At 41.1% G+C, this 25,415-nt stretch overlaps 1 protein-coding gene across 5 annotated transcripts in view; it reads left to right on the forward strand.

Moving 5' to 3' along the window:
- APLF (aprataxin and PNKP like factor) overlaps positions 1–25,167 on the forward strand; it is a 34,952-nt gene extending 9,785 nt beyond the window's left edge. For 3 of the 5 annotated variants that reach the window (XM_066640513.1, XM_066640599.1, XM_066640840.1), the window contains 10 exons: positions 1,739–1,905; positions 4,758–4,811; positions 7,047–7,218; positions 8,028–8,151; positions 9,579–9,658; positions 13,064–13,461; positions 16,018–16,143; positions 18,944–18,990; positions 19,700–19,741; positions 24,891–25,167. In XM_066640513.1, the coding sequence (XP_066496610.1) occupies positions 1,739–1,905; positions 4,758–4,811; positions 7,047–7,218; positions 8,028–8,151; positions 9,579–9,658; positions 13,064–13,461; positions 16,018–16,143; positions 18,944–18,990; positions 19,700–19,741; positions 24,891–25,102 (1,422 nt within the window). In that variant the 3' untranslated portion in view covers positions 25,103–25,167. The remainder of the gene's footprint in view (positions 1–1,738; positions 1,906–4,757; positions 4,812–7,046; positions 7,219–8,027; positions 8,152–9,578; positions 9,659–13,063; positions 13,462–16,017; positions 16,144–18,943; positions 18,991–19,699; positions 19,742–24,890) is intronic. The other 2 variants (XM_066640681.1, XM_066640763.1) reach the window with 2 other exon arrangements.
- The last annotated feature ends 248 nt before the right edge of the window (positions 25,168–25,415 follow it).

Genomic DNA, 25,415 nt, shown 5'->3' on the forward strand with positions numbered 1-25,415 from the left:
TGCCTATGAATAAATATAGACTTTTAGAACAATTAAAACATTGGCTTTTATTGAAGACATTGGTTAATGCTTTTCAGTCTGTCCACTTATCACAGGAGAAATTTCATTCTCTGTTCAACGCCTTTACTGTTTCAAAGCTCTACAGGCAGGGAAATTTAATAGACTGCATGATTGGAATAATTGTGGTGATGGATCACTTCTAATATTATGAATCACTACAGTAGGATGCTCTTCATGTGTACTTGCTTCGTTACAAACAATTGCACCTGGAAAGATAAATGTCATATGATGTGCTGATTTTGCTTGCAGTAAACAAATTAGTATGGTACTAATGGAAGGGTAGGGAAATAACATTCAAATAGCAAAATGCTATTAACAGCTCTAGATTTTTTTTGCACTTTCAAGTAGATCTTAAAAGTACATTAGAAGCAATATCTTGGTTTTAATAGAATACAGAACCTTGTGTATTTGAATATTTGTATTTCCTCCCAAAATTGATAGACATATGTTTAAATGCCAATGAAAACTCATAAGAACTCCTGGAGATTGCTAATAGAACTAACAATGCAAGTCTGTATTCAAGTTAAAGCACCAGCCTAGCTACAATGGTTTAGCTATAGTCTGATCCTATGCTAGTCCAGCATAAAGGAGAAGCAAAGAAAGCTTTAGAAACTCCAGCAAGCTGCAGATCTATCAGGCACTCCCCATGCCCTTCCAGCATGAAGATGTACAGGCGTATTTATACACGGATTTTTTTATACACAGATTTGACTCAACATGAATGGCCCCTGCAAATGAGAAAGAATGTGCTGATCCCTGAAGAAGGGGAAAAATGCATCCCTTTAAAATCAGTTTTAAAAAACTGAACAGTCCTTTAACAGCCTCCTTAATGAGAGAGAGAGAGGGCAGCAGGCTAACAATTCATCAATCCTTCTCTCTCCTTCGGACCCTTCCCTTCCCTTCCCCCAGCATGTGAAAGAAATCAGCATGTGAAAGAAAACAATGCAGGTGATCATTTTGCATTGGTGAGGGGAGGGGCTGAGTGAAGTGCTGATGGGTTGTCTTCTTAATGACTCTTACCTCAGAGTCAAAAGGTCAGCAAGGCTGTTTTTCAATCACTGGAGCAAAGAAACTTTGTTTTTTAAATTGATTTGCTGTAGTGCGTTTTTTTTATCCACATGAGTGCTTGGAACAGAACCCACTAGAATAATTAGTGTCAGCCTGTACGTGCATTTAAACTGTAAGTGAAGTATATGTCTTTGAAACCTTTTTACTGCCTCTGGGCCTATTTTATTGTGATTGACAAAGTAGCGAGGGTTGATGGGAAATAGTTGAAAAAAGGACCTTCTGCTATACTCGCAGATCCCCTTTTCCAACAGCCATGAACTAGGATATGCTGTGTTTGGGTGTCATAGCACATCCTAGCTTGTTCTAGATAGGGCTGGAGTTCTGAGATTTCTTCCTCTCATGTGCAAAAGGAAGGTGAATGTGACAAAGAAAAGCGCATGAGCCTGAGGCTTTTGAGGTTCACGCAGTAGCTTGATTAAAACATGCTTTTTCCTGTGATATCTGAACTGGGTCATAGTCTGAAATAATGCTGAACTCTTTTTTTCCCCTCACAAATGTTTATATTATCGCACTGCAGAGGATTGAGTGGTAATTAAACCTGTAAGTTGCTGTAAGGAACTGTGACCTCAGTAGCATACATCTATACTAAGACTGTCTTTTTAATTGACAGGTCCACATAAATCCTTGTTTTTATCAGCCATCAGAAAATAGCCAACTCTTGCCATTGGATATAGATAAATGGCACCAACTGAACCCAGGTGATACTTTTTCTCTGTTAGTAGACAAATATGTCTTCAAAGTTCTCTTCTCACCCTCCGACGTGGAAAGCCTGCCAAGGTAATGGTAGCTCATGTGAAAACCCAGCAGTAACACTACTTGTAATGCATAACTGTCAAGTTGCTTATTTTTGTACAGTATGCTAAACAGATCATACTACTACAGAGACCAGTCTATAAGGTTCTCACAGATAAGACGAGGTCAGGCCTTGAACCCAAAATCATGGCGTTTTCTGTGACCTTCAGATAAGTCTGGGGATAAACTTAGGGGGCTGTCTGATTGTAGTTTTTTCTGATTTTACCCAAGGCTACATCCTGAAAAATAACCTACCAGTAATTGTTACCTAAGAACTGTGCAGTCTCTAATTTATTAAAAATATAGCAAAAGATCATGATACATCTCTAAATCACCGCAGGCACTCACCCACAAGCCGACCCCACAGATAAGTCGAAGGCAGGTTTTGAGCCAATAATCATGGAATTTTCTATGATCCTAGGATAAGTCGGGGGTTAAACTTAGGGGGGTGTCTGACTATAGTTTTGTCTTTTACCTGAGGCCAGAGCCTAAAAAATAACCTACCACTAATTGTTACCTAAGAACTGTAGTCTCTAATTTATTAAAAACATAGTAAAAGATCATAAGATACATTTTTATTCTTTTTTAAATTCTGGTCTTCACCACCTTTTTGTAAACACTATCAGAGTAAGTGCAATGTAAACTACATACCAGTAAAACAGTGGTTCCCAACCTGGTATTCACGTACTCCCAGGGACACTCAACAGGACCTTTAGGGGTAATTGAAAAAGAATGAAATAATGGCAGAAAAAGGCAGGCTGTGCTCCAGAATATCTTGCAAAGCAGGAATGCCTTGCAAGGACCAGCAAGGCAGGAAGGGAGGTAGCTAGTTGGCTGTGCAAGCCCCACCAATAGCTAGTTTTTGGTCATCAGTTCATCTATGAACCAGTGATTGAAAAACATCACAGTAAAAAAACTGAAACATAATATGAAAAGTGATCAATCAGCCAGAATTTCTCAAAATTTCCCAGAATTTCTGGTGCAAAACAGTGCAAAGGCAGAGTCTTCTGTTCTTCAAACAGATGAAAAAAGAAAATATGTGAAGAATACATGAAGTCTGGGCTTTCATATGGAGGAGATGAGGGCTTGTATTATTAATTACAGTTATTAACTTTGCTAATAGGAAGGGTACAATTTATGGAACCGGGCTGCCAAGGGATATGCAAGTGAAAAAGGTTGGGAATGACTGCAGGAGATCCATGAATCAAATCCACCTTTAAGGTGTCTGGTGTGTTAAGCCAGAAGCTCTACATACAACATACAACCCATAACACATAACTGAGAGTGTGCAATTCAATTCACAGCAGAGAGCTGAGATATTTGCAACCCTTTTTACTCAGAAGTAGACCCACTGTTTTCCATGGGTGGTGTTCTGAAGTAATGGTTCACTGAATTGTAGCCTGGGAAGGAGGGTCCCATCCTGGTGTTTCTAAAAACAGACCTGCTTTGTAAGCATTTGCCAAGCAGAACCAGGCTGCAGCAGAAGGAAGGAGAATAAAACATTAACTTTGGCTGGAATGTCCCTGGAGTAATCAAGAGTAATCAATTGGAGTAATCAAGCTCCAATTCTCACTTTGCCTGATCTCCGGGTCAATCAGAGGGCAGAGCCTTTCAACTCTGAACAGTTTTTCTCAGCTGAGCTGTTGCTCAGCTCAGCAACTAAGGAGGTGCCTGCCTGAGAAACAAACTGTTCAGAGTTGAAAGGCTCTGCCCTCTGATTGACCTGGAGATCTGATTACTTGGCAAAAATTTCACATACTATACGTGAGTATCTATGGTAACTTTTTAAATTCTGGTCTTCACAACCTTTTTGTAAACACTATCAGAGTAAGTGCACTCAGGGTGACCAGATAGAGCGGAGGACAGAGTGGCTATACCTTTAACTTCTGTAGAGAAGAGGGAATTTTGGCAGATGTAGTTCAACATGGAAGGGTTCGAAAAGCTGCACCTGTCAACATTTATAGTTAATAAATGGTGAGGGGGAAATTCTGTCCTGGGCTCACCCCCCCCCCCATTTGCACTCCAATCCTCTCCAAATCCAGGTGCATTAAAGTGCAAGGATTTTCCAAGTGCATTTCCCAGCCCACTATTTTGCTGCCATCTCCTTTCCAGTAGGCACCCAGCAGTTAGCAGTTGGGGTGCTAAGCTGCCCCTCCCACAAGCACTGGCCTGGGATATAGGTATGCATAGTGAAGCTGGAGATGCCAGACTGAGCCCTTGCTGAGTAAACACCCTCTTCCTTGCGTACCAAGGAGTCATCCTCCTTGGAACTCAATCCCCAGGTGGATCCAGTTTCAAGCAGGCTTGCACTCCAGTGGAGGCGGCAGGGAGAGGCAGGGAGAGGGTGGGAGGAGGGGCATCTGAGCGGTTGTGGCAGAGGATGAGGGAAGTGCACCTGGGAGGCGTTCAAGACCTCTGCCTGGACTATCTCTTTGCTGACCACCCTGATCCCCTCCACACGTCCTTTGACCGTGTGCCCCTCCCTGTCTCCTCCTGGTCCCATTTGCAGTACACAGAAGGGTGGAGCAGGCATGACCTTGCAGATAAGGCAAGGAGATAATCTAAGCTTGTTTTTTGGAAGAAATTTCTCACTTCATAGGCGAGTATCTACGGTATGTTACAGTCAAAATTATAAGCATTGGCTGTGTACATTATTTATCTTGTTGGTAATCTGTTATTATCTTATTCTGGACACTGTTGTGGCTGCCTCTTCCACTAATAGAGTGATATAAATACTTGTGTTGCATTAAATTGGGAGACTTATGGTATTGAAATACTGATGGAGTTTCATTCATATTTTAACTCTTTCATCCTCCTGGAATCTGGGATCATTGAAGAATGGACACTCTTCAGAAATCCTCCCTTTTCTGTGAAATGGAGAATGAGAATTGGTATGCCAGGCATTTAAATGAATAAGTGTGAGATCATAGTGCCAGTAGACTGTAATATCTGGAAGCCGAGGTTGTTTTTTAATCATTTTTGATCAATGGAATGGAATAGCATTGTTTTTTTCATGCCTGCTTTAACATAACCAATATTGCTTTCTGTGGGCAAAGCAAATGTAGTGTAACAGGAAAAGAATGAGAATTCACTTCCACTGTACTATGTTTAAAATGTAGTAGAAGAGTTGCCCTTAATTATATATTATGGTAACCCATGTAAGACCGAGGCATAACTATAAAAGTATTTGAATGTGTGTTTAGTATGATAAACGAGACTAAGAACAGACTAGACCATGCTATTAAAACAGCTGATTTTAAACAACTGTGGGCCCAATCCAGTCCAAATTTTCAGCACTGATGCAACCCTGAGGTAAAGGAAAAAAATTCCCTTAGTTGGAGGAGGCCTCTTTGACTGCCCTTCCACCACAGGATGCAGTGAAAACCTATTGGCTTGGCTACATCAGTGCTGGAAAGTTGGATAGCGTTGGGCCCTAATTTAATTGACACTGGATAAAACATCTCTATGCTTTAGAATTCCTGCAGTTTACATAGCATATTAATAATCATACAATTGTGTATAGTGCTTTTTGGTGTGCAAAGCATTTCACATATATTTTCTTGTCATTATCCTTATAACAGCCTTAGAAGGTAAGTATTGTTCTCTCTATATTGCATTTGGGGAGCTGAGGCAGAAAGGCAGTGACTTGCCTAAAACTACCTTGTGAGCAGATGTGAGATTCAAACCAGGGAAATATAAGTTTAGTCTCTTAGCTGCTATTCTATGCCAACCATTAGGTTCTTCCCCGTATTTGAATCATACACTTCCATGACTTTGGAGAGATGTGATCTAATCAGTAACTTGGCAGAGACTAAAAAACAAAACGAACAGCCTATTGGGCTCTTAGAGCAGCATGTCTTGCGATCCACTGCTGTAGGTCCCAGTGTAGCATTGCAAAAGCTGCACTGCTGTCATTTTTTTTTTTTTGAGCTACTGCTGTAAATGGCTAGAGGCTCCATGCACAGACCAGTGCCTCTGGGATACCCCACCAAAGCAATCTTGATCTTTTAAAGATGTCTTTTGAACCTTTATGATCTTAAGAATTTCTGTAAAATAGTGGGAGGGCTGTTGTCAACATGTAATGTTCCTTCCCCATTGAGACATGAGACTTATAGGAGTGAAGTTTCAACAGCACTCAGGTCCTCCTCCTCCAAGTGCTTCCTGTGGTAGGAGCTTCTTCTGGCTCCCAGCCATTACCTGCATCCCTCCTCCTTGGCCTGTCTCTCTGATCTTATAAAGAAAGTGTGACATGTGTGCAACAGGCCCACAACCTCTTGTGAGGGACTCTTCCCCCACATTTACTAAGCTGGTGCTAATGGGAAGGGCGATGCCTCAGCCACCCCAGAATAGCCCAGTTGTTGATCTTCTTATAGTCAAGTCAAATGTCAGTTCTGTCCCTGTCCCACTTCCAAAACTGTCCTGGACAACAGCATTAGAGAGCTCTGCATCAGGGAATCCAAGGCACAACATCTGAACGTGCAACCACTTACTTGTTTTTAAAAGAATCAGTCTAATCATGATGTACTTCTCTATGTACTTAACTGTAAATTAAAATTTACAAGCAAGATGTGGTGACAATTCTTCTACTGAGAGCAAAACAGAAATATTGGCACTCATACAGAAATAAACATCAATACTGATAGCTATCTCAGGGCCCAATCCTATCCAGTTTTCCAGTGCTGGTGCTGCTGTGCCTATGGGGTTTGCACTGCTTCCTGTGTTGGGGAGGCTGTCCTCCTTAAGGTATGGGAACATTTGTTCCCTTACCTCGGGGCTGCATTGCGGCTGCCCCGGTGCTGGAAATTTGGATAGGATTGGGCCCTTAGTAACCGTAATGAATATGTAGTAGATGTTACCTGATCTCTTGCAAAAAAACAGAACAATGATCATAATTCTGGTAAAGTTATGTATTTCTGAGCCCTGTTGATTTTAATGGCTCAAAATGAAGTGCATGTTTAACTCTCCCATTGAGAGTGCAAATGAGGTGCATGTTAAACTCTCCTAAAAATGCTTAATTTTGCCTGGATTGTTTTCTGTTTTTAAGCTGTGTTGTGCTTTTGCTAACTTTGATTAGTGATGCGATGAGACTATTGCTTTTCATTAAGAGCTTGTTTAACATGTAACAGGAGTAATCGCAACCTCAATGCAGAAGAGATATCAAATCAAGCTCCCTCAACACCTCAGTCAATCAAGATGTCTTGCAGACAGACTTCTCAACCGCAAACACCCTCTTCTAGCAAGAGCAAGCTTCTGAAAGCACGGTTACAACTGGAAAGCGCCAGTGAAACATCCCCAAAGGTAATATTCAAACAGTAGGTGCATAGCAGGGCTGAATTTATTGTCTGCTTTGATGACAGAGTTAATGGAATTTTATAGGAGGGCTGCACGTCAAGGTGGCAACTTTTTGAGAAATGTTAGATCTACTTTTATCAAATGAAAAATGAGAGAAAACTGTTAAAACTTGTTTTTAAGGAAGATTAACTCTTACAATAGGAGATTAATATTGAATCTGATCTGCATAAAACTCTACATATTGAGTCGGAAATGTGGTATAATACATAGCCAAGAGATTTATAAAACATTTTTGATGCATAAAAGACACTCATACTTGCTCTCTGTCTCTCTCCCTCTCTCTCTCTCTCTCTCCCTCTCTCTTAGTTTTATTTTGCATTTTCTTAGATACTATGGGCATGTTGTGCAATTGCTAACTCAAGCAGTTGTCTCTTCTGTGTTGACAATCACCAATTTTCTTTTTACCAAGGCTGTCATATTTGACTGTGTGGATTCTTGACTAAATCTATGAACTGTAGGTGGGGAAAAGAACAATTCCAATCTAATCTCTCCATCTTCAATATATTGTGGATGGTATTCTGTTTGCCTCCTTCAGTTCTTCTATATATGGCAGCAGGCAGGGAGAATGAAGGAAAAATAGAGTATAATAGTGGTAGCTGAGAACTTGCCTCTTAGCATGGATTACCTGTCGCCTATTAGCATTGAGTACTTGAAATTTTCTCTCATGGGAGTGGTTTGTTTTCTTCTATTCCTCACTTTTTTGCTTCTCATAGAAAAATGCATAATGAGGCATTAATTTGTGAAGTCTCTTTTAGCTTCCTGCTGATATTACTGAAAATGAAGAGCCAAGGCCTGCTCAAAGGAAGAGAGTGCTACCATCATGGATGTTGCAAGGAGATCTAACAGCTCAAAGTTCATCTGCTTCGATCCCTGAAAGAGGTAAGTGTACAAAACATCTCTTAGTACACAGCATTTACAGAAATCTTTGTTGTGATCTACACTGGAGATGGTATACACTTTTTAGCATAACTCAGTGGTTCTCAAACAGGAGCATCGCGACACCCCAGCTGGGGAGCCCTGGCCTCTTCCCCCTTAAGAATTCCCCCCCATAACTTTACCTGAATCTTATAGAGAAGCAGAAATTGTACTGCTGTAATGGCCCAGCCCCAGGAGCTCCTTGTGGATAGAATGGACTTACTACTGATCAGATACAAAGCATTACCTGTGATTCTGAACTCCAATTCTTGATCCCTTATTCAATATTTTCAAAATCTACCGTGTAGGAAGGCTTGGCATTCTTCTACTTCTTATCCTGCAATCATGTAGGCAATGTGCTGCTGTCCTTCTTTAGTGGTACACATTTTATGTGATATCTGGAGTTTCTTCCCCAAGGAAGTGATTTCACAGCAGCAATCTTCCTAGATTCTGCAAGAGTCCTCCTTCAGGTTGTCTATCCCTTCTGTTCAGTTCTTCTATATATTGGTAGTGAGACTCCATCTTGAAGTGGTATGTTAATGGATACCAACGTGTATGATTAGCAAACAATATTTTCTTATCCTTTGCTATGACCAGCAGCAGGAGCTCTGGAGGGGAGTATACAGTATAGGGGAAAGGCAGTAGTTCTTTTTTGATTTTTGTAAGTCACAGACTTAAAGACATACAGAAGATGAGATTGCATTGCCACCACCCTTGCACAACTGTAGATCATGGTGAAAGGCGTGCATATGCTGCAGATAGTTCAGTGAGGCTATGAAATCATGACTCTGCCTGTCACTTGGGGAGGCTTATATGAAACCAGATCAGGAAGCATTCACAACCATCCTGTCCTGTGTGCTTGTTGTGAATTCCAGCAATTTCAACTACATACGAGGATAAGTGTCTAGCATTTCATTCCTTAGCTTAGTAATGTGGGATAACCCTATTCTGTCTAGTTAGCTCTAGCACTGAAAATATGACAGTGGATTTTTCCTGTGTTTTCCCTATATTGGAAATGTCACCAATCCTTGTTTACTCCTGTGTGATATTTGACAATGTCGGCTTATCTGTGATACGCAACAGATGGAATCAATCCAAACCAAGCCTGGATCAACCTGCCTTTGTTTGCTTGTTTGTTTATTGGGGTGGTCTGTTCTACCCCGTTATGGAGGTGCAATAAAGAGACACCCTTTCATGACAGGTTGCTTAAACCTTCTCTGCTTTTAAAGAATAAACATGGTGCGTGCGGGTGTGCATATTCAACCACCTACATTTAAAATAAAGAGAAACATTTTCATTGGTTGAAAGGCATAGTGAAAATAGTTCTTGTTATGAATGTAACTAGAATATCCTGTTGATTTATTGTTCAATGTCGTTTGTATTTTTAATAGGATATAGTGAAGACATTAAAAATGCTCCAGGAAAAAAGCGAAGAGCTACTGAAAGTGAAAATGTTTCCCATTCAACACAGGTATTGCTTTTAATTTTGGTGGTGTCTGTTTTATCTTTTTCTAGGTAGACCATAATTCTCTCTGGAAAGGGGAGTGGATTGTGAAGGCCATAATGTGCAGTCTGCTCAGTGGCGTCGCTAGAGGGGTGCGGGCCGCACTGGGTGATACGCACAGGGGGGTGATGCACACTTGGGGGGTTACTAAAAAGGATCAAAACTGAGGCTTCAGCTGAAAAGGTGAACTTTTTTGAGACTTGCAAAGCCAGGTGGATCCTGACAGTGATCTGGTTTAAACAGAAGTTCTTAAATTGAACTGGGCACTGGGTAGGGCTAAAAACCTTACTGGTTTTGGAGGGGAGGGTGTTATTGCAGGCAAGCTACAGAGGAGATTCACTTTGTGGAACAGGGCTGGCTTCTGCTTATTGTTTTACTTTAATTATTTATACTTATTTATTTTAATTTGCCTGATGACCACTATCACCATGACATCATTTCTGGTGGGTCTTGGACAGATTGTCATTCTAAAAAGTGGGTCCGAGTGCTAAAAGTTTGAGAACTGCTGCAATAAGGTGTTAGTAAGTTGATACCCGTGTGTGTGTGTATGTGACACCACTAGTGACCAAAATCACTAAAATCATAATTTGGAGGAATAACACCATCATGTTATATATCAATCAATGCATAATTTCATGCAGAATGTGTTCTATCTTTGTTCTATCAAATGGTACAGCCAAAAAGCCAGTGGGGGCAGAGTGATGGTACATCACCACGCCCACCACTTGGAGTGTTGCCCCGCCCACTGCATGGGGGGGTGATGCACTGGCATCCTGCACCGGGTGATGCGAACCCTAGTAATAAGCCATTGAGTCTGCTTATTTTCTTTTTTTCCACATTTTTATACCACTCTTCCTCCAAGGAGCTCAGGGTGGTGGATATGATACCTACCTTTCTTTTGTCCTCACAACAGCTCTGTGAGATAGGTTAGGCTGAGAGGTCATCCAGGAGGCTTCATGGCTAAGCAGGGGTTTGAACCTGGATCTTCTAGGTCTAAATTCAACACTAGAACTACTACACCATCCTGGCTTTCTATGTGCTTTGCACATAGTATTGCACTCACATGTGGAATCTCCACCATTGGAGCTGGCAAATTAGAGGAGCTGAGAGGAGGGTTTTGCCTCTGATCCAGCTAGGTCCCTGAATCTACTCTTTTACTTTCTCTTATTTTGCAAGAAACTCATTGCTTTCATTGTTATCATGAGAGGCCCTTCCCTCTCCCAAAATCAAAGACATTTGCCAGGAGGGGCTGATATTTCTTTCCTGGCTTGTCAGTTATTCAAGCAATCTGGTGAGGCAAAAGCTTCTTTGACAGGGCAGAAACTTGTTAGTGAGTTTGATGCTTGAAGTCAGCCTGACTTAAACCACATTTGCTTTGTAGTACATCAGATTGATTTCAGTGGGCTGAATTCTCAAACTTGCTTAGAATTTCAGCCAATCGCATTTTGTGGAGACAACACCTAGGACAACATGGTTAGTGGATGGAACTAACATCTAGAGGTCTGGTCTAGAGGGTAGAGCCTCCATTTGCCTGAAGATTAACATCCACAAGGTCGCCAGTTCGAGGCCACCGGCACCGTGCGACCTTGAAGCAGCTGGCAAGCTGCAGCTGAGCTGTTCCATCTGCTCGGAGCGTGGGAGGATGGAGGCCAGAATGTTAAACCAGATCGGAGCGTAACAGCTTGAATGTGGTGGTTCTTGAAAGAGAGAACCTTCTTTCAATTTGTAAAAATCCCTGCGTGGATTTAATAAGCCTGCCTGTGTAAACCGCCTTGAATAAAGTCTTGAATAAAGACCAAGAAAGGCGGTATATAAATACTGTATATTATATTATTATTATTATTATCTAGGTTTTAAACAAACAAACAAACATTCTGTCATAGGGGAGAAATGTGGGAATTGCAGAACTTTAATATGGCCCTGACAACCTATTTTCCTTAATACCTCTGTGGTTTAGCCAAGAGAGATTCTGTTTGATGAATTAGATGTTTTCAATTTTTATTAACATTTCATCACAAGAGAGTACTCTAGATTCTACTCCTTCAACATCTATTATGAAGATATATATGTAGTGTTGGTAACTTTTAACTTACAATATTTTTCTTAGCATGGGAATGGATGATATTTTTGAAACTACTCACACTGCTAATTAGGCAGTATTCAGGCGAGAGTGATCAAGGATACTGCAGGGGCCATTTGAAAACACAGGTGGAAAGCAAGTGATATCAAGCAGACAGCCACAGATGATTGCTTTCCACAGTGTGTTGTCCCTTTTTAGAATCACAAGCATTGAGGCATGCATAATCCCTTTCAAGTGTTACACAGCCAATTTAATTTTTCTCATTTCATCCTTTTAATGCTGGGAATGCTGCTTTGCTATTCAGTCTAAATTTCACTCCATCTTAGCGAACACTTAACCTGTTTAACCACCTGGTTTTTTTAAAAAGTGTGACCCAAAATTGCCTCCCCATATTGGAGCATTTGTCAATCATATGTGAGCTGTTCTGTTCACATATATGCTGCTTTAAAACTTTGTGCTAGAAACACAAGGTATTACGAGTGTTAAGAAAATATGTGATGCACCCAGAAGTCAGTGTTCAACACATAAATGTTTAACTTCTCCACGGTATCTTATTGATACTGTGGAAGAAGAGCCTGAAACAAAATAAAGCACCTCCCTGACATGAACGCCTGATTTGTTCAAGTGAACCAATCTGCCTCCCCCCTGTTCTGCAGTTAACTATTTTTCCACCCTCTGTCTCTATATTTCATGGTTCCTGGGAGTCAGGCTGTTTTTGTTTCCTTTTCTTTTGTTATACAAACTGATCTACCTCAGCACACCTAGGGAGCCCACCTTGCATATGGGTCACCCTATTTTGCGTACAAGTAAATACGAACCTCAATCACCCCAGTTTCATATTTAGTATATATGAGTGGGACCTTCTGCTGCAAAATATTGCATTACCCCAGCCCTAAATTCCTTACTTCCGGTAGTTAAATGCTCAAGCCGACCAATTCTTTTTTCCTTCCTACCCCTTCCCAATATCCTGCTATTGCTTATCCCCCCCAGCTGCCATGTCAATATTCTGTGATTCCTAGGGACCACTCAGCATACTTATTCTGTACCAAGTTGTATGTTTTAGGAGAGGAAGAATACCTTTACTTTTTGTTTTAATTTATAAACATATGTGCTTTTGTATACCTAGTGAGTTATGAAAAAGTATGTAGTGACACACACTGATGACAGTTAAATTTTTAAAAATCTGTTTTTCAAATGAAAGAAGCTTTTAAACTGTTTTCAGTAGGCTCTATTCTGTTTAGAGTTATGAGTTATAATGTGATGAATTAAGGTTTTCTCACTGATTTCCACAGGCTATTCAGAAAATATCTACTACATGTGCTGCAAGAAAAATGAAAGAAAGTGATAACAAAATGGTACCTCATACAGCTGAAAGTTCAGTGGGGCAATGTGACTTTCAGCTTCAGAATCAAGAGTTGGAACCCAACCCAGTTGGGCAAGACTGTCAGCCCACTGAAATGGACACAATGGATAAAAGGGAAGACAACTTGGCACATGTTGGCACTAAAATTGAGCAAAGTTGTTTAGATAAGCCACTGCAATCTCCAGTTCAGCAGACTCAAGAGCTTATTCCATATCAGACTACTGAAACAGAAATTTCTAATTTAACTGAAAGTCAAAACATACCACAGAGCTCTAATGCAACCAAATCCAATAGGACACCTTGCCAGTATGGGAGAAACTGCTACAGGTAAAAATCAAATGGTAAATTTTCTTGGTGGTCAGATTAAAATCGCTGCTGATAATAGTGATATTGTTTGTATGTATGCATGCAATTTATCACATTCTGACTCTTGAAAGCATACTCATTCTCTGGCAGCTAAATAGTGGCTCCTAGGAATGGTAAAATAGTTTTCATGCCTTTCTTTCATTTGTCCTTTCAGCAGTCCTGTTGGTTAGGTCCCTCTCCTCCTTAATGGAGAACTGAGGCTGGGTTTGTTTAAATCATCTGTCACTTCCCACCCTCTGACCATGCCCCTAAGGAATTTTAGCAAGATGGAAAGGAACCAATTATCCCTGCTTAAGCAGCTCAGAAATGTTCCCTATCACAAGTGTTGCAGGTTCTTATATTCTAAAACAATATTTTAACTTCAAGGCATTATTCCTTTTAAAAAGCTCATCACTCTTTTCACCTGCAAGCCAGGTAGCAAGTTCTCCACTCACAGTTCTATATTTCCTGACTCTGCTACTTAGAAATTGTGAGCACAAGGGATGGAGTAATTCAACATACAATGCTATTTATCTGTAGCAGGGGTGTCCAAAGTTTTTTTTTTTCAGGAGGGCCACACTGTCTCTCTGACACTGTGTCGGGGGCTGGGGGGAAAAAAGTTTTAATTTACATTTAAAATTTGAATAAATTTACATAAATGAATATATTAAAGATGAACTTATATGAACGAATGAAGGTCTTGCAATAGCTCATGGCCTATAAAAGGCCTTGCACAAAGCAAGGCCAGCCTTTCCTTTGCTGTCACTACTGCATCACAGAAGTGAAACAACAAGCTGTGGAGGAAGTCGTCACCCCACACTTATGCAAGAGGTCAAGCAGTTGCCCTCATGCTGAGAGCAGTTGCATTGGGCCAATGTGGGCTCCAACAAATCTCCGGAGGGCCAGAGGCTCATTGGAGACTGGGGGCTCCCTGAGGGCCGCATTGAGAGGCCTTGAGGGCCACAAGTGGCCCCAGGGCCGGGGTTTGGGCACCCCTGGTCTGTAGGATAGTGTGTCTTGTAACCATGAGGGTGGAAAACCCATTAATGTGTATTTTTTGTTGCAGGGGAGGAAAAAATTTGCTTTCCCTTAACAGTTGACTTAGGGCCCAATCCTATATAATTTTCCAGCACTTGATGCTACTGCAATGGAGCCCCGAGGTAAGGGAACAAATATTTTCTTACCTTGAGGAGGGCTCTGTTATTGCCCCTCCACCGCAGGATGCAGCACATGTCTCATTGGCACATCTGAAACCAGTGCTGAAGAGTTGGATAGGATTGGGCCCTTAGGCTGCAATGTCATACCTTCTTACCAGGGAGTAAGCCCCATTGACCTTACTCCAAAGTCAATATGTATAGGTTTGTACTGTTAGTTCAGCATTTGGTAGTGTATATTTATTCTTGCTCTTGTAATTGCATGCCTGAGCTACATATTTTTAAGGCCAAAAAGAAAATGTTGTTGGGAGAAATTGCATTACCCTTCTGTAAGAATATCAGCTTCAATAGATCTTGAAAATGCCTGTGGCTGTTGGCTGTGTAGGTAAAATGTTTTGTTCAAGAGGGAAATATACAACTTGCCCTGTAGAAATAAATATTTGTGGGAGGAAAAGTAACTGAAGAAATTTCAGCGGTTGATTCATACTTAATTGCTGTAGATACTTCAACAGTAACAAATGGCTCATTGTCATGGTAGGAAAATCCCAGAGAGAGCTCATTTAATTGATATCTTCAGTAGGCGTATAATCTTTTGCTTGGCTTGTAACTTTGTGTAGCATCAGTGAATCAGAGCAAGCAGTATTTCTAAAAATTAAAAGCGTACCTAACTGAGATGCACAGATGGAGTTTTGCTTTGTTTGTCATGAAAACCATGCTTCCTACCAGGGAACTAGATGGTAGCCAATGTGATACCAATTTTAAAGAAGGAATCCAGGAGTATCTGGGAAAACCTGTCAGTTAAACACTTGTCCCACATAAAAGGAAAATCAAGCATGCAGATGGGGTGATCTGATAGACAGTACAGTATATACTTGGACTTCCAAAAACTCTCTGTGGGGCTCCTTAAATACATGTAGTAAACCTTGCAGTCATGGAACACAAGGACAGGTCCTCTTATGGATTGATGGCTAGTTAAAGAGCAGAAGCTTGAGGGTAAGAGAAGTTTTCACAACGAGGAATCTTTGTGGTGATCCCTCCCATCTATATTTGGGGCTGATGCTCTCAAGCATCTTCACAGATGCTCTGCAGTTGGGTGTGAATGAAAGACTATTACCTAAGTTTGTGGAGATCACTAACTTTGTCAGTATGCCTGGCTTTTCAAAACAGGGTGCTATCCTCTGATTTCATATGAAATGGACTCTGAATCATTGCAGCAAATAATAAGATGTCCATATTGTACTCTTTGTAAATGATTCCTGTCAGGTAAGCAATTGCACTTTAGAACACACATGCTTGGTTTAATCTGTTGCACAGCATTTTCTTCTGTACTGATGTGAATCATATCTTGTCAGTATAATATATGGTGCATTTTCCAACTCCACAGGAAGAATCCTATACATTTTCAGGAGTTCAGTCACCCTGGTGATAGTGATTATCATGACATGAAAACTGTAACTCAGACCGACAATGATAACAGGCCAGAATGTCCTTATGGAACTGCTTGTTATAGGTAAGAAATATGGCCTAGTTTGGATTATGTTATGCTTCTTTCTCCCTCCCCAGAAATATTATTACTCTGGAATTTGTTTTAAAATTTTAAAATTTGTTTTAAAATTATTGTGGACCAATCCTATCCAACTTACCAGCACCAGTGCAGCCACAATGCAGCCCCCAGGTGAGGGAACAAATGTTCCCATACCTTGAGGAGGCCTTCCCACTACAGGATGCAGTGCACATCCCATTGGCACAGCTGTACCGGCACTGGAAAATTGGATAGGATTGGGCCCTGTGGTAGTTAAGTTTTGTGTGACATTTTCAGAGAATGCTGTGGTAATGTTTCAAATATACCTTATAGACTGTTGCTTCCAGAACAACAGGTGTACATATAGGAACTGGGCAGACATGATATCTAAACATGTTTCAGCATTATGTCAAATTGTGGTTAAGGACTAACCCCAAAGCAGGTTATGAAAGCATGGTTAACAATTGTACCTGTATCAGCAAATCATGGTTAAGGCAGATTCCCTGCTTTTTCAGCCTCTTTGTAAGGTGAGAAGCAACTCTCACTAGGTGTGTCTACACACATCATTTCAGGGCAGGACTTGGCTCAACAAGCTAAAACACACTGCGGTAAGATAACAAATCATGATTAGTACCAACCACATTAAGTATTATGTCTGCACAATATCATTGGAGGGTAGGCTATATAAATTTATTATGGATGTTCTGTGATCTGTGTAGTTTACAGCAATCTGAATTGTGCAACAAAAAGAGCTACTAATTAGAACAGCAGCTTATTGTAGACTAACATTTTTTATGCTTGAGAAATCCAATTTGAGCTATCGTCATTGAATTTGATTTAATAAATTGCCCTGATTAGATACCATTGTGGTATGCTGTTTTAGCAGGTTCTGCTTGGTGATGTGGAATGTAGATTTTGAATATCCTGCTGATTGGGAATGGGAGGGGGATAATCAAGGTGAATTCTATATGTAGGAAGAAGAAAAGACAATTAAAAAGTGATATCAGAAGAAATTTTTATGCCTTAATAGCTAATACACTGTTTTCAAATTCACTTGTTGAAATAATTGTCTTATTCTATGTATGTAAGGTGAGCCTTGTGCATGGCGTGCCATCAGCCAGTCATCTCCAGTCATTTTGGACCTTAACCTGCAACCTCTGTTAATACTTATTTGTCCATCTTCCTCCCTCTGTTGAATGACCAAATGTGAAAGATAATGGGGTTCCGTATCTTTAATGGTTGTATAGAAGAAGCAGTTTGAATTTCTTTGCACAGATTTTTTTAAAAACATCTGCACCTTTGGAATTTTCCTTTTCAATCTAGTGAATTACACAAACAACTGTGGAATGGTGATAATGTCTTTTAGTTGATTGGTGGATTTTACTCAATTTTATGTTCTTATGTGTAGCAAAAACAGAGGCCCCAACTTTGCAGATTTCTGGACCCTCAGGTAGAACTGCAGAAGATCGTGTTCTTGAATAACAGCATGAATTTTTTAGGAGTAGGATAAAAACTGAATTCTTTACAGTGCAAAACTCATGTTGAACTTATAGAAAGCAAGAGGGTGACACAATTCATCATAATTTTCTTGACAAGAGCTGCCCTTTTAAAGATGACAATTGGCACTTATTAAATACATTTCAGACAAACATTTCTAAACATAAAGTTTTGTTTCATAAGCTGAACTATAAATTGCTTTGAGTTACTGGATGAGTTAAGGCTGCTACATCTGCAAAGCATATGAAACACAGAGGTGGGTGGTATGGAAATCTTTAATAGTAAATGTCCACCCCCCTGAAAGTCTTGCCAATACAAAAACCTACAAAGGGGGGGGCATGTAGATATTGAGAGTGAATGTACACCTGTCTTTTCAAATGGAAAAGACACATTTCAAATGTCTTTTCAAATGGAAAAGACACATTTGTTTCCACATTCACTTCAGCAGTAAAATGCTTCTCTGCAGTGGGGAGAAAAAGGATACCATTCCTCTCCACTTGTTCTTCCGGCTGAGAAGAACAGTTGTAGTAGCAATAGTACTTGGCATTTTATAGTATTCTTTGTTTTGAGCTTTCTGCATGTATTATCTTGGTGGTCCTTGCAACAACCATGTGATGTAGCTCAGTATCCTTATTCCCATATTTCATTCGGGAAGGTGTGAGAATGTGTGGCTTCTCTAAAAGACCACCCATTGAGTTCAGGGCTGTGATTTGCATGGGAAGTGTTCCGGGCTCACCATTGGCACACTGGCTTTTCTCTATTATTTTGCATTGAATAACAGTTTCTGTTCTTCTTGGCTCAGCTAGAAAGCCTCTTATAATCTGTGTCATTTTTCCCATTTTCTGTGTTCTTAAAAAATCAATATTTATCTCGTAGTTTAGCCTCTTACTCTTTCTTTTCATGTTTGATAGATGTGCACTTTGCCAGACAATTTAAATGTGTAGAAGAAACGAAGCCAAACTTAAATTGGTTAAACTGAAACTGCAATCTTATTTCTCTGAAAGCGCAAAAGCATACTTCTGGTTTGATGTACTTGTATTTTATTTACAAAAACAATAAACATTTGTTTTGCCTGTTTTTCCTTTTGTTGAAAAGCTCATTAGGCAGTTTGAAGTTGCAGTACACAAAATTATTGATTTTCTCTTTTAAATATCTAATGCTTCCCTTCCAGCATTATGAGTGGAATAGTTTTCAGTGTCCAGAAAATACTATTAATGTTATGAAGGAAAGCAAGAGAAGTTCAGATTTTATATCTTTTTCTCTCTCCACCCACCCCATTTCATTTTTGCAGGAAGAATCCACAACACAAACTAGAATACAAGCACACGTTGCCTCCAGGTAAAGTATTTTTATTTTAACATATTTATGATTTGGATTCCTACACCTGTGAATATCAGTTGATGCAGTGCTGAACCCTTTTCATTATATTTTCATGTATTTTTTCCCCAGAGCATTCACGAAAAGAAAACTTTTCTCTCCGCCCACCCCTTAGTCTTTTTCTTTGTGGTAGTTTGTTTGTAACTCAGTTTTTCAATGTAAACACTTGAAAAAGCCAACGAAACGCCAAATAATGTATCCTATCCATATTGCACAACTAAATTCAGGATTCAGACCACAAATAGGGATTTTAAATGCTAGTTATACTAAATTCTAGCATACTGAAAAAGCAGTTTATGATATTGGGAGGGCGGTCTACTGTTCATACAAAAAAAGACACCAATTCTACAGAGCAAATGCAAAACCCTTTTTGTTAGTTAAACAACCACAGAGAAAACTTTCCTTTACAGCCCAAGCATTTAAAGTAATATCTAGAATCCTGAACAGTAAATTAGATTTTAAATGCTTGGGTTGGGAAAGAAAATTAGTGTGTGAGATACGTGTTCAAAGGCTTTGCAGTAAATAAAATGGGCTCTGTGTACAGTGATCTCATTAAAATATAAGGATATGAATGGAGTTTGTAGCTTCCCCCAATTTTAGTAACATTTAATATTCCCCTTAGATTGTTATTGCCTTGGTAATAGTACAGGTATTAATTTTTCTTCCTTAGAACCTGAAAGAAGACAGAAAAGACTGAAAGCTATGAAAAAAGGTTAGGATGTGCATGTCGAAATAGAACAAGCATAATGGCTCTTATTTTCTTCTTGATAACACACTTACTATAAACAAGGTTACTCTATGAAAGATTAAACCATTCTCAGCTACTATTGAGTAGACAGAAGCAAGTTTTCTCTTTCAAACAAAGCAAGGTTACTCTGGGGAGCAATATGCCCCAAATAAATAAATAAGGACACATATAATGCTGAAAATGTGTTAGAAAGCTATTTGCTGTTTTGAAAATGTGATTTAAAAAAAATCACAGTTCTTTGTAGTATGTTTCTATAATGTACACATGAAGGAGTGGAAATGCATAAATGCTAAATTTTAAACGTGTACCTGCTTCCATTGTAATGCATGCAGGTGGTTTAGATTTAATTAAAGCTGTGCATACTTTGCTGATCTGAAAAAAAATAGAAATAAAAAAAAAATAAACCATCTCCCTGCCCCTTGTTCCTGCAGCTGCCCCAAGGTATAAAGCTTGTTAAAGTTTTACACTGGTAAACTGCATTTCATGTAGTTGGCAACCTTCAATCTCGAAAGACTGGTATCGTGCTCTGAATGGTAGTTCTGGAACAGCGTCTAGTGTGGCTGAAAAGGCCGATTCAGGAGTGATAATCCCTTCCACACTGGGAGCAAGAGCAGTCTGCCCCTGGTCTGTCTCCCTGGCAATAGGCCTTCCTTCTTTGCCTCTTTGCCTCAGTCTGTTGGCCAAGTGTGTCTTCAAACTGGGCCATGCTGCACAGTCTGCCTCCAAGCGGACCGCTCAGAGGCCAGGGTTTCCCACCTGTTGAGGTCCATTCCCAAGGCCTTCAGATCCCTCTTATAGATGTCCTTGTATCACAGCTGTGGTCTACCTGTAGGGCACTTTCCCTGCATGAGTTCTTCATAGAGGAGATCCTTTGGGATCCGGCCATCATCCATTCTCACGACATGATGAGCCAACACAGGCGTCTCTGTTTCAGCAGTGCATACATGCTAGGGATTCCAGCTCGTTCCAGGACTGTGTTGTTTGGAACTTCGTCCTGTCAGGTGATGCTGAGGATGTGTCGGAGGCAGCGCATGTGGAAAGCGTTTAGTTTCCTCTCCTGTTGAGAGCGAAGAGTCCATGACTCGCTGCAGTACAGAAGTGTACTCAGGATGCAAGCTCTGTAGACCTGGATCTTGGTATGTTCCATCAGCTTCTTATTGGACCAGGCTCTCTTTGTGAATCTGGAAAACGTGGTATGTGCTTTACCGATGCGTTTGTTTAGCTCTGTATCAAAAGAAAGAGTGTTGGAGATCGTTGAGCCAAGGTACACAAAGTCATGGACAACCTCCAGTTCATGCGCAGAGATTGTAGTGCAGAGAGGTGAGTCCACATCCTGAACCATGACCTGTGTTTTCTTAAGGCTGATCGTTAGTCCAAAGTCTTGGCAGGCCTTACTAAAACAAATCATGAGCTGCTGGAGATCTTTGGCAGAGTGGGTAGTGACAGCTGCATTGTCGGCAAAGAGGAAGTCACACAGACATTTCAGCTGGACTTTGCTCTCAGTCTGGAGAGGTTGAAGAGCTTTCCATCTGATCTGGTCCGGAGATAGATGCCTTCTGTTGCAGTTCCAAAGGCCTGCTTCAACAGGACAGCGAAGAAAATCCCAAACAAGGTCGGCGCAAGAACACAGCCCTGCTTCACTCCGCTTCGGATGTCAAAGGGGTCTGATGTGGAGCCATCAAAAACAACAGTGCCCGTCATGTCCTTGTGGAAAGACCTGATGATGCTGAGGAACCTGGGTGGACATCCGAATTTGGGGAGAATCTTGAAGACGCCGTCCCTGCTGACCAGGTCGACCACCTTCGTGAGATCTATGAAGGCTATAAAGAGTGGCTGTCGTTGTTCCCTGCATTTCTCCTGCAGCTATCTAAGGGAGAATACCATATTGGTGGTGGACCTGTTGGCTCGGAATCCGCACTGCGATTCTGGATAGACTCTGCAAGTACCTGGAGCCTCTTTAGTGCAACTCAGGCAAACAGCTTTCCTACTATGCTAAGGAGAGAGATGCCACAGTAGTTGTTGCAGTCACCCCTGTTGCCTTTGTTCTTGTACAGCGTGATGTTTGCATCTCTCATGTCCTGAGGTACTCCACCTTCTCTCCAGCAGAGACAGAGGATTTCATGCAGCTCAGTGACAATGATCTCTTTGCAGCACTTTAGGACTTCAGCAGGGATGCTGTCTTTTCCAGGTGCCTTGCCAAAGGCAAGGGAATCCAGGGCCACGTGAAGTTCTTCTAGGGTTGGTTCACTGTCAAGCTCCTCCAGCACAGGCAGGCACTCAATGTTGTTCAGCGCTTCTTCGGTGACTACATTTTCTCTGGAATATAGCTCAGAGTAGTGCTGCACCCAGCGTTCCATCTGCTGCGCCCGATCCTGGATGACCTCGCCTGCAGCAGACTTCAGAGGGGCAATTTTTTCTGTGTTGGACCTAGGGCCTGCTTGATACCATCATACATCCCCTTGATGTTGCCCATGTCAGCTGCTATCTCTATCTGGGAACAGAGCTGGAGCCAGTAGTCGTTAGCACATCTCCTGGCAGTCTGCTGGACTTTGCTGCGAGCAGCTCGGAGGACCTGCAGGTTGCGCTCACTGGGACAGGCTTTGTATGCTGCCTGAGCTCTCCTCTTTTCCTCAGTGACTGGTGTCAACTCCTCAGAGTGGGCTTCAAACCAGTCTGCCGTCTTGTTGGTCTTCTTGCCGAATATGGACAAGGCTGTGTTGTACACAGCATTCTTGAAATGTTCCATCTTTTGGATGCATCTGCATCAGCTGGGCCTGGAAGAGATTCCTCAAGTGCTCGTGCAAGTTCCTCCACTTTTCTCTGATCCCTGGTCTTGCTGGTGTCAATGCGAGGTCTTCCTTCCTTTTTTGTGTGATACAGTCGCTTTGTTCGCAGTTTCACTCTGCTGCACACCAGGGAGTGGTCAGTGTCACAGGCAGCACCCTGATAACTGTGTGTTATCTTGATGCTGGGAAGGCTGGAGCATCTGGTGAGAATCGGGTCAAGCTGGTGCCAGTGCTTTGATCTTGGATGTCTCCAAGAGACTCTATGTTGGGGCTTTGTGTTGAAGAACGTGTTGCTGACACAGAGACCGTGATGACAGCAAAACTGTAGCAGGCATTGCCCATTTTCGTTCACCTTCCCAGTGCTGAACTGACCTAAGCAAGTGGGCCACGAACTGTGATCTGCACCAACTCTAGCATTGAAATCACCGAGGATGAACAATGGCTCTTTTTCGGAGATCTTCTTGATAGTGGTGGCCAGGTCATTGTAGAATTTGTCTTTTGCTTCTGCTGGAGACGACAGAGTTGGTGCATATGCACTGATGAGAGTGACAAGTCCTGCTGATGAGTGGAGCTGCAGGGACAAAATTCTTTCACTTCCCGCAGTAGGTGGGATGATGGATTCCAGCAGGGTATTTCTGACCACAAAGCCAACGCCATGTTCCCTGGCTTTGTTTGGTGGTTTTCATGTACATTTCATTTCATTTAGTCCTTAGTTCATTTCATTTCATGTAGTCCTGCTGATTTGTGTGTTTCCTTATCTTGCAGGTAGGTAGGGGTCCATTAACATTTATTACATGCTGCTTGGCGCAACTGCAGTGTGTAAGAAACCAGAGCTGACATTTCCTTATTAATACTAAGAATATTTATATACTGCTTTTCAATTAAAAAAAGTTCACCAAGCAATTTACAGACAAAATCAAATAGATATTGTAGGTAATATGGCCAGCCAGGAAGAGAGAGGAGCACAGGTTAGACATTTGGCTTGTTAGTCCTCAAAGCTATTTGCCTAATCGTTATAGGGCACAAGGCCAGTTACATAGTGGGTATAGGGGAATGCCAGATTTTGAAACGGTTTCTCAGGGCAGGGGACAGGCTCAGACACAGAACAATGAAAAATTCACAATCTTTTATTTTGTTCTCGTTGAAAGGCCACTTTTTGCTGCATTCTCATTTCAGGATAGCTGGTATAAATATGCCTCCCTGGAAACAGCTCAAGGAATGCTCATATTGTTATTCTAACCAACCAAGATTGCCCCCTCCAAAAAAAGTGACTATAATATCTACCAACCCTTGCTCTAGTCTGGATGCTCACATGGCCAGAAGCTCTTATTGACATTGGAGGGCTTGGAAAGTTATGTCCTCAGTACTTCTAATCTCAAATGACTGAAACAAGAGACTTTGAAAATGCCACGTTGCACACTCCCTGACATGAATAGATTTTTCTGCTTGTGCCCCCAGCCCCCATGCAACCCCAACTTCTGAATAAGACCAGGTTTTAAGAAAAGTGGGCAAGCCCCTTGTGAGGTGGACTTTTAACTTCATTGAAATTGTAAGTACACCTCAGTGTGCACTGGGTGAGAACTTCTGAGGTCATAATCCTGAGACCCCAGTTACACATTTTGAAGCCATCTCTAATTTGGCCCATCTTGATCAACATGTAGCTACAGATCCAGCCTATTTATACATGGATTTTTTATACACGGATTTGACTCAACACGAATGGCCACTGGAAATGGGAAGGAATGTGCTGTCCCTGGAGAAGAGGAAAAATGCATCCCTTTAAAATCAATTTAAAAAACTGAACAGTCCTTTAACAATAACCTCCTTAATGAGAGAGAGAGTGGGCAGCTGGCTGACAATCCATCAGTCCTTCTCTCTCAGGCGACCCCTTCCTTCCCCCTGAGCACCTGAAAGAAAGGTGATCAGTTTGCATTGGTGAAGGGAAGGGCTGAGTGAAGCACCTTCTTAAGTGCTTGGAGGAGGACTGATTGATGGATTGTCTTCTTAATGACTCTTGTCTTATATCACAAAGGTCAGCAAGGCTGTTTTTAAATCACCAGAGCAAAGAACTGTTTTTTAAATTGATTTGCTATAGTGTTTTTTGCCATCCACATGAGTGCTTAGAACAGAACCCATGCGAATAATGAGACTCAACCTGTATTGCTATAACAAAGTCAACTGCCTAACAACATGCACTTGGGAGATGATGAATGCATGGCGGTAAATTGCTGCAGTGATCCTATAACTGACAGCTTGTATTGTTCGTTGAAAGTCAAGTAATTTCCTTTTTTAAAAAAAATGCCTTTTGATTCCTTTTGACTCCTCAGGCAGAAGTGTATTAGATGCTGATAGTGATAATGATGGTGAGCCCAATGAGTATGACCTGAATGACAGCTTTTTAGATGATGATGAAGAAGAAGAAGAATATGACCCTACTGATGAAGATTCTGACTGGGAACCAGATTCTCAAGACAAGAATAATGAAGATGTTGACAGACTTTTAAAAGAAGCCCAGAGATTTGTTAAAAGCAAGAAATAATTGAGTCGAGATGCACATAAAAACATGCAAATGCGATTGCCAAAAATAAATGAAACTTCATGAAATCAGTTTGACTTAAGTGTTTCATTCTACCCTTAAATCAAATTGATTTAAACAATTTTTGCCTAATGTTGCAGATGTGCAACAGGGATAAAATGTGTCCACCATAGAACTGGAAGGGGTACTCTGATGGTATGAATGGTTTGCATGGTATGAACTCTCCTGTCATTGGAATACAGGGATAAACATGCTTCCTGTGAGGGAAGTCAGACTGCACCACACAGCTCTCAAGCCAGTGTCCCCTCCCTAACTC

The sequence above is a fragment of the Tiliqua scincoides genome, chromosome 1 (assembly GCF_035046505.1).
Source record: "Tiliqua scincoides isolate rTilSci1 chromosome 1, rTilSci1.hap2, whole genome shotgun sequence".
NCBI lineage: Eukaryota > Metazoa > Chordata > Lepidosauria > Squamata > Scincidae > Tiliqua > Tiliqua scincoides.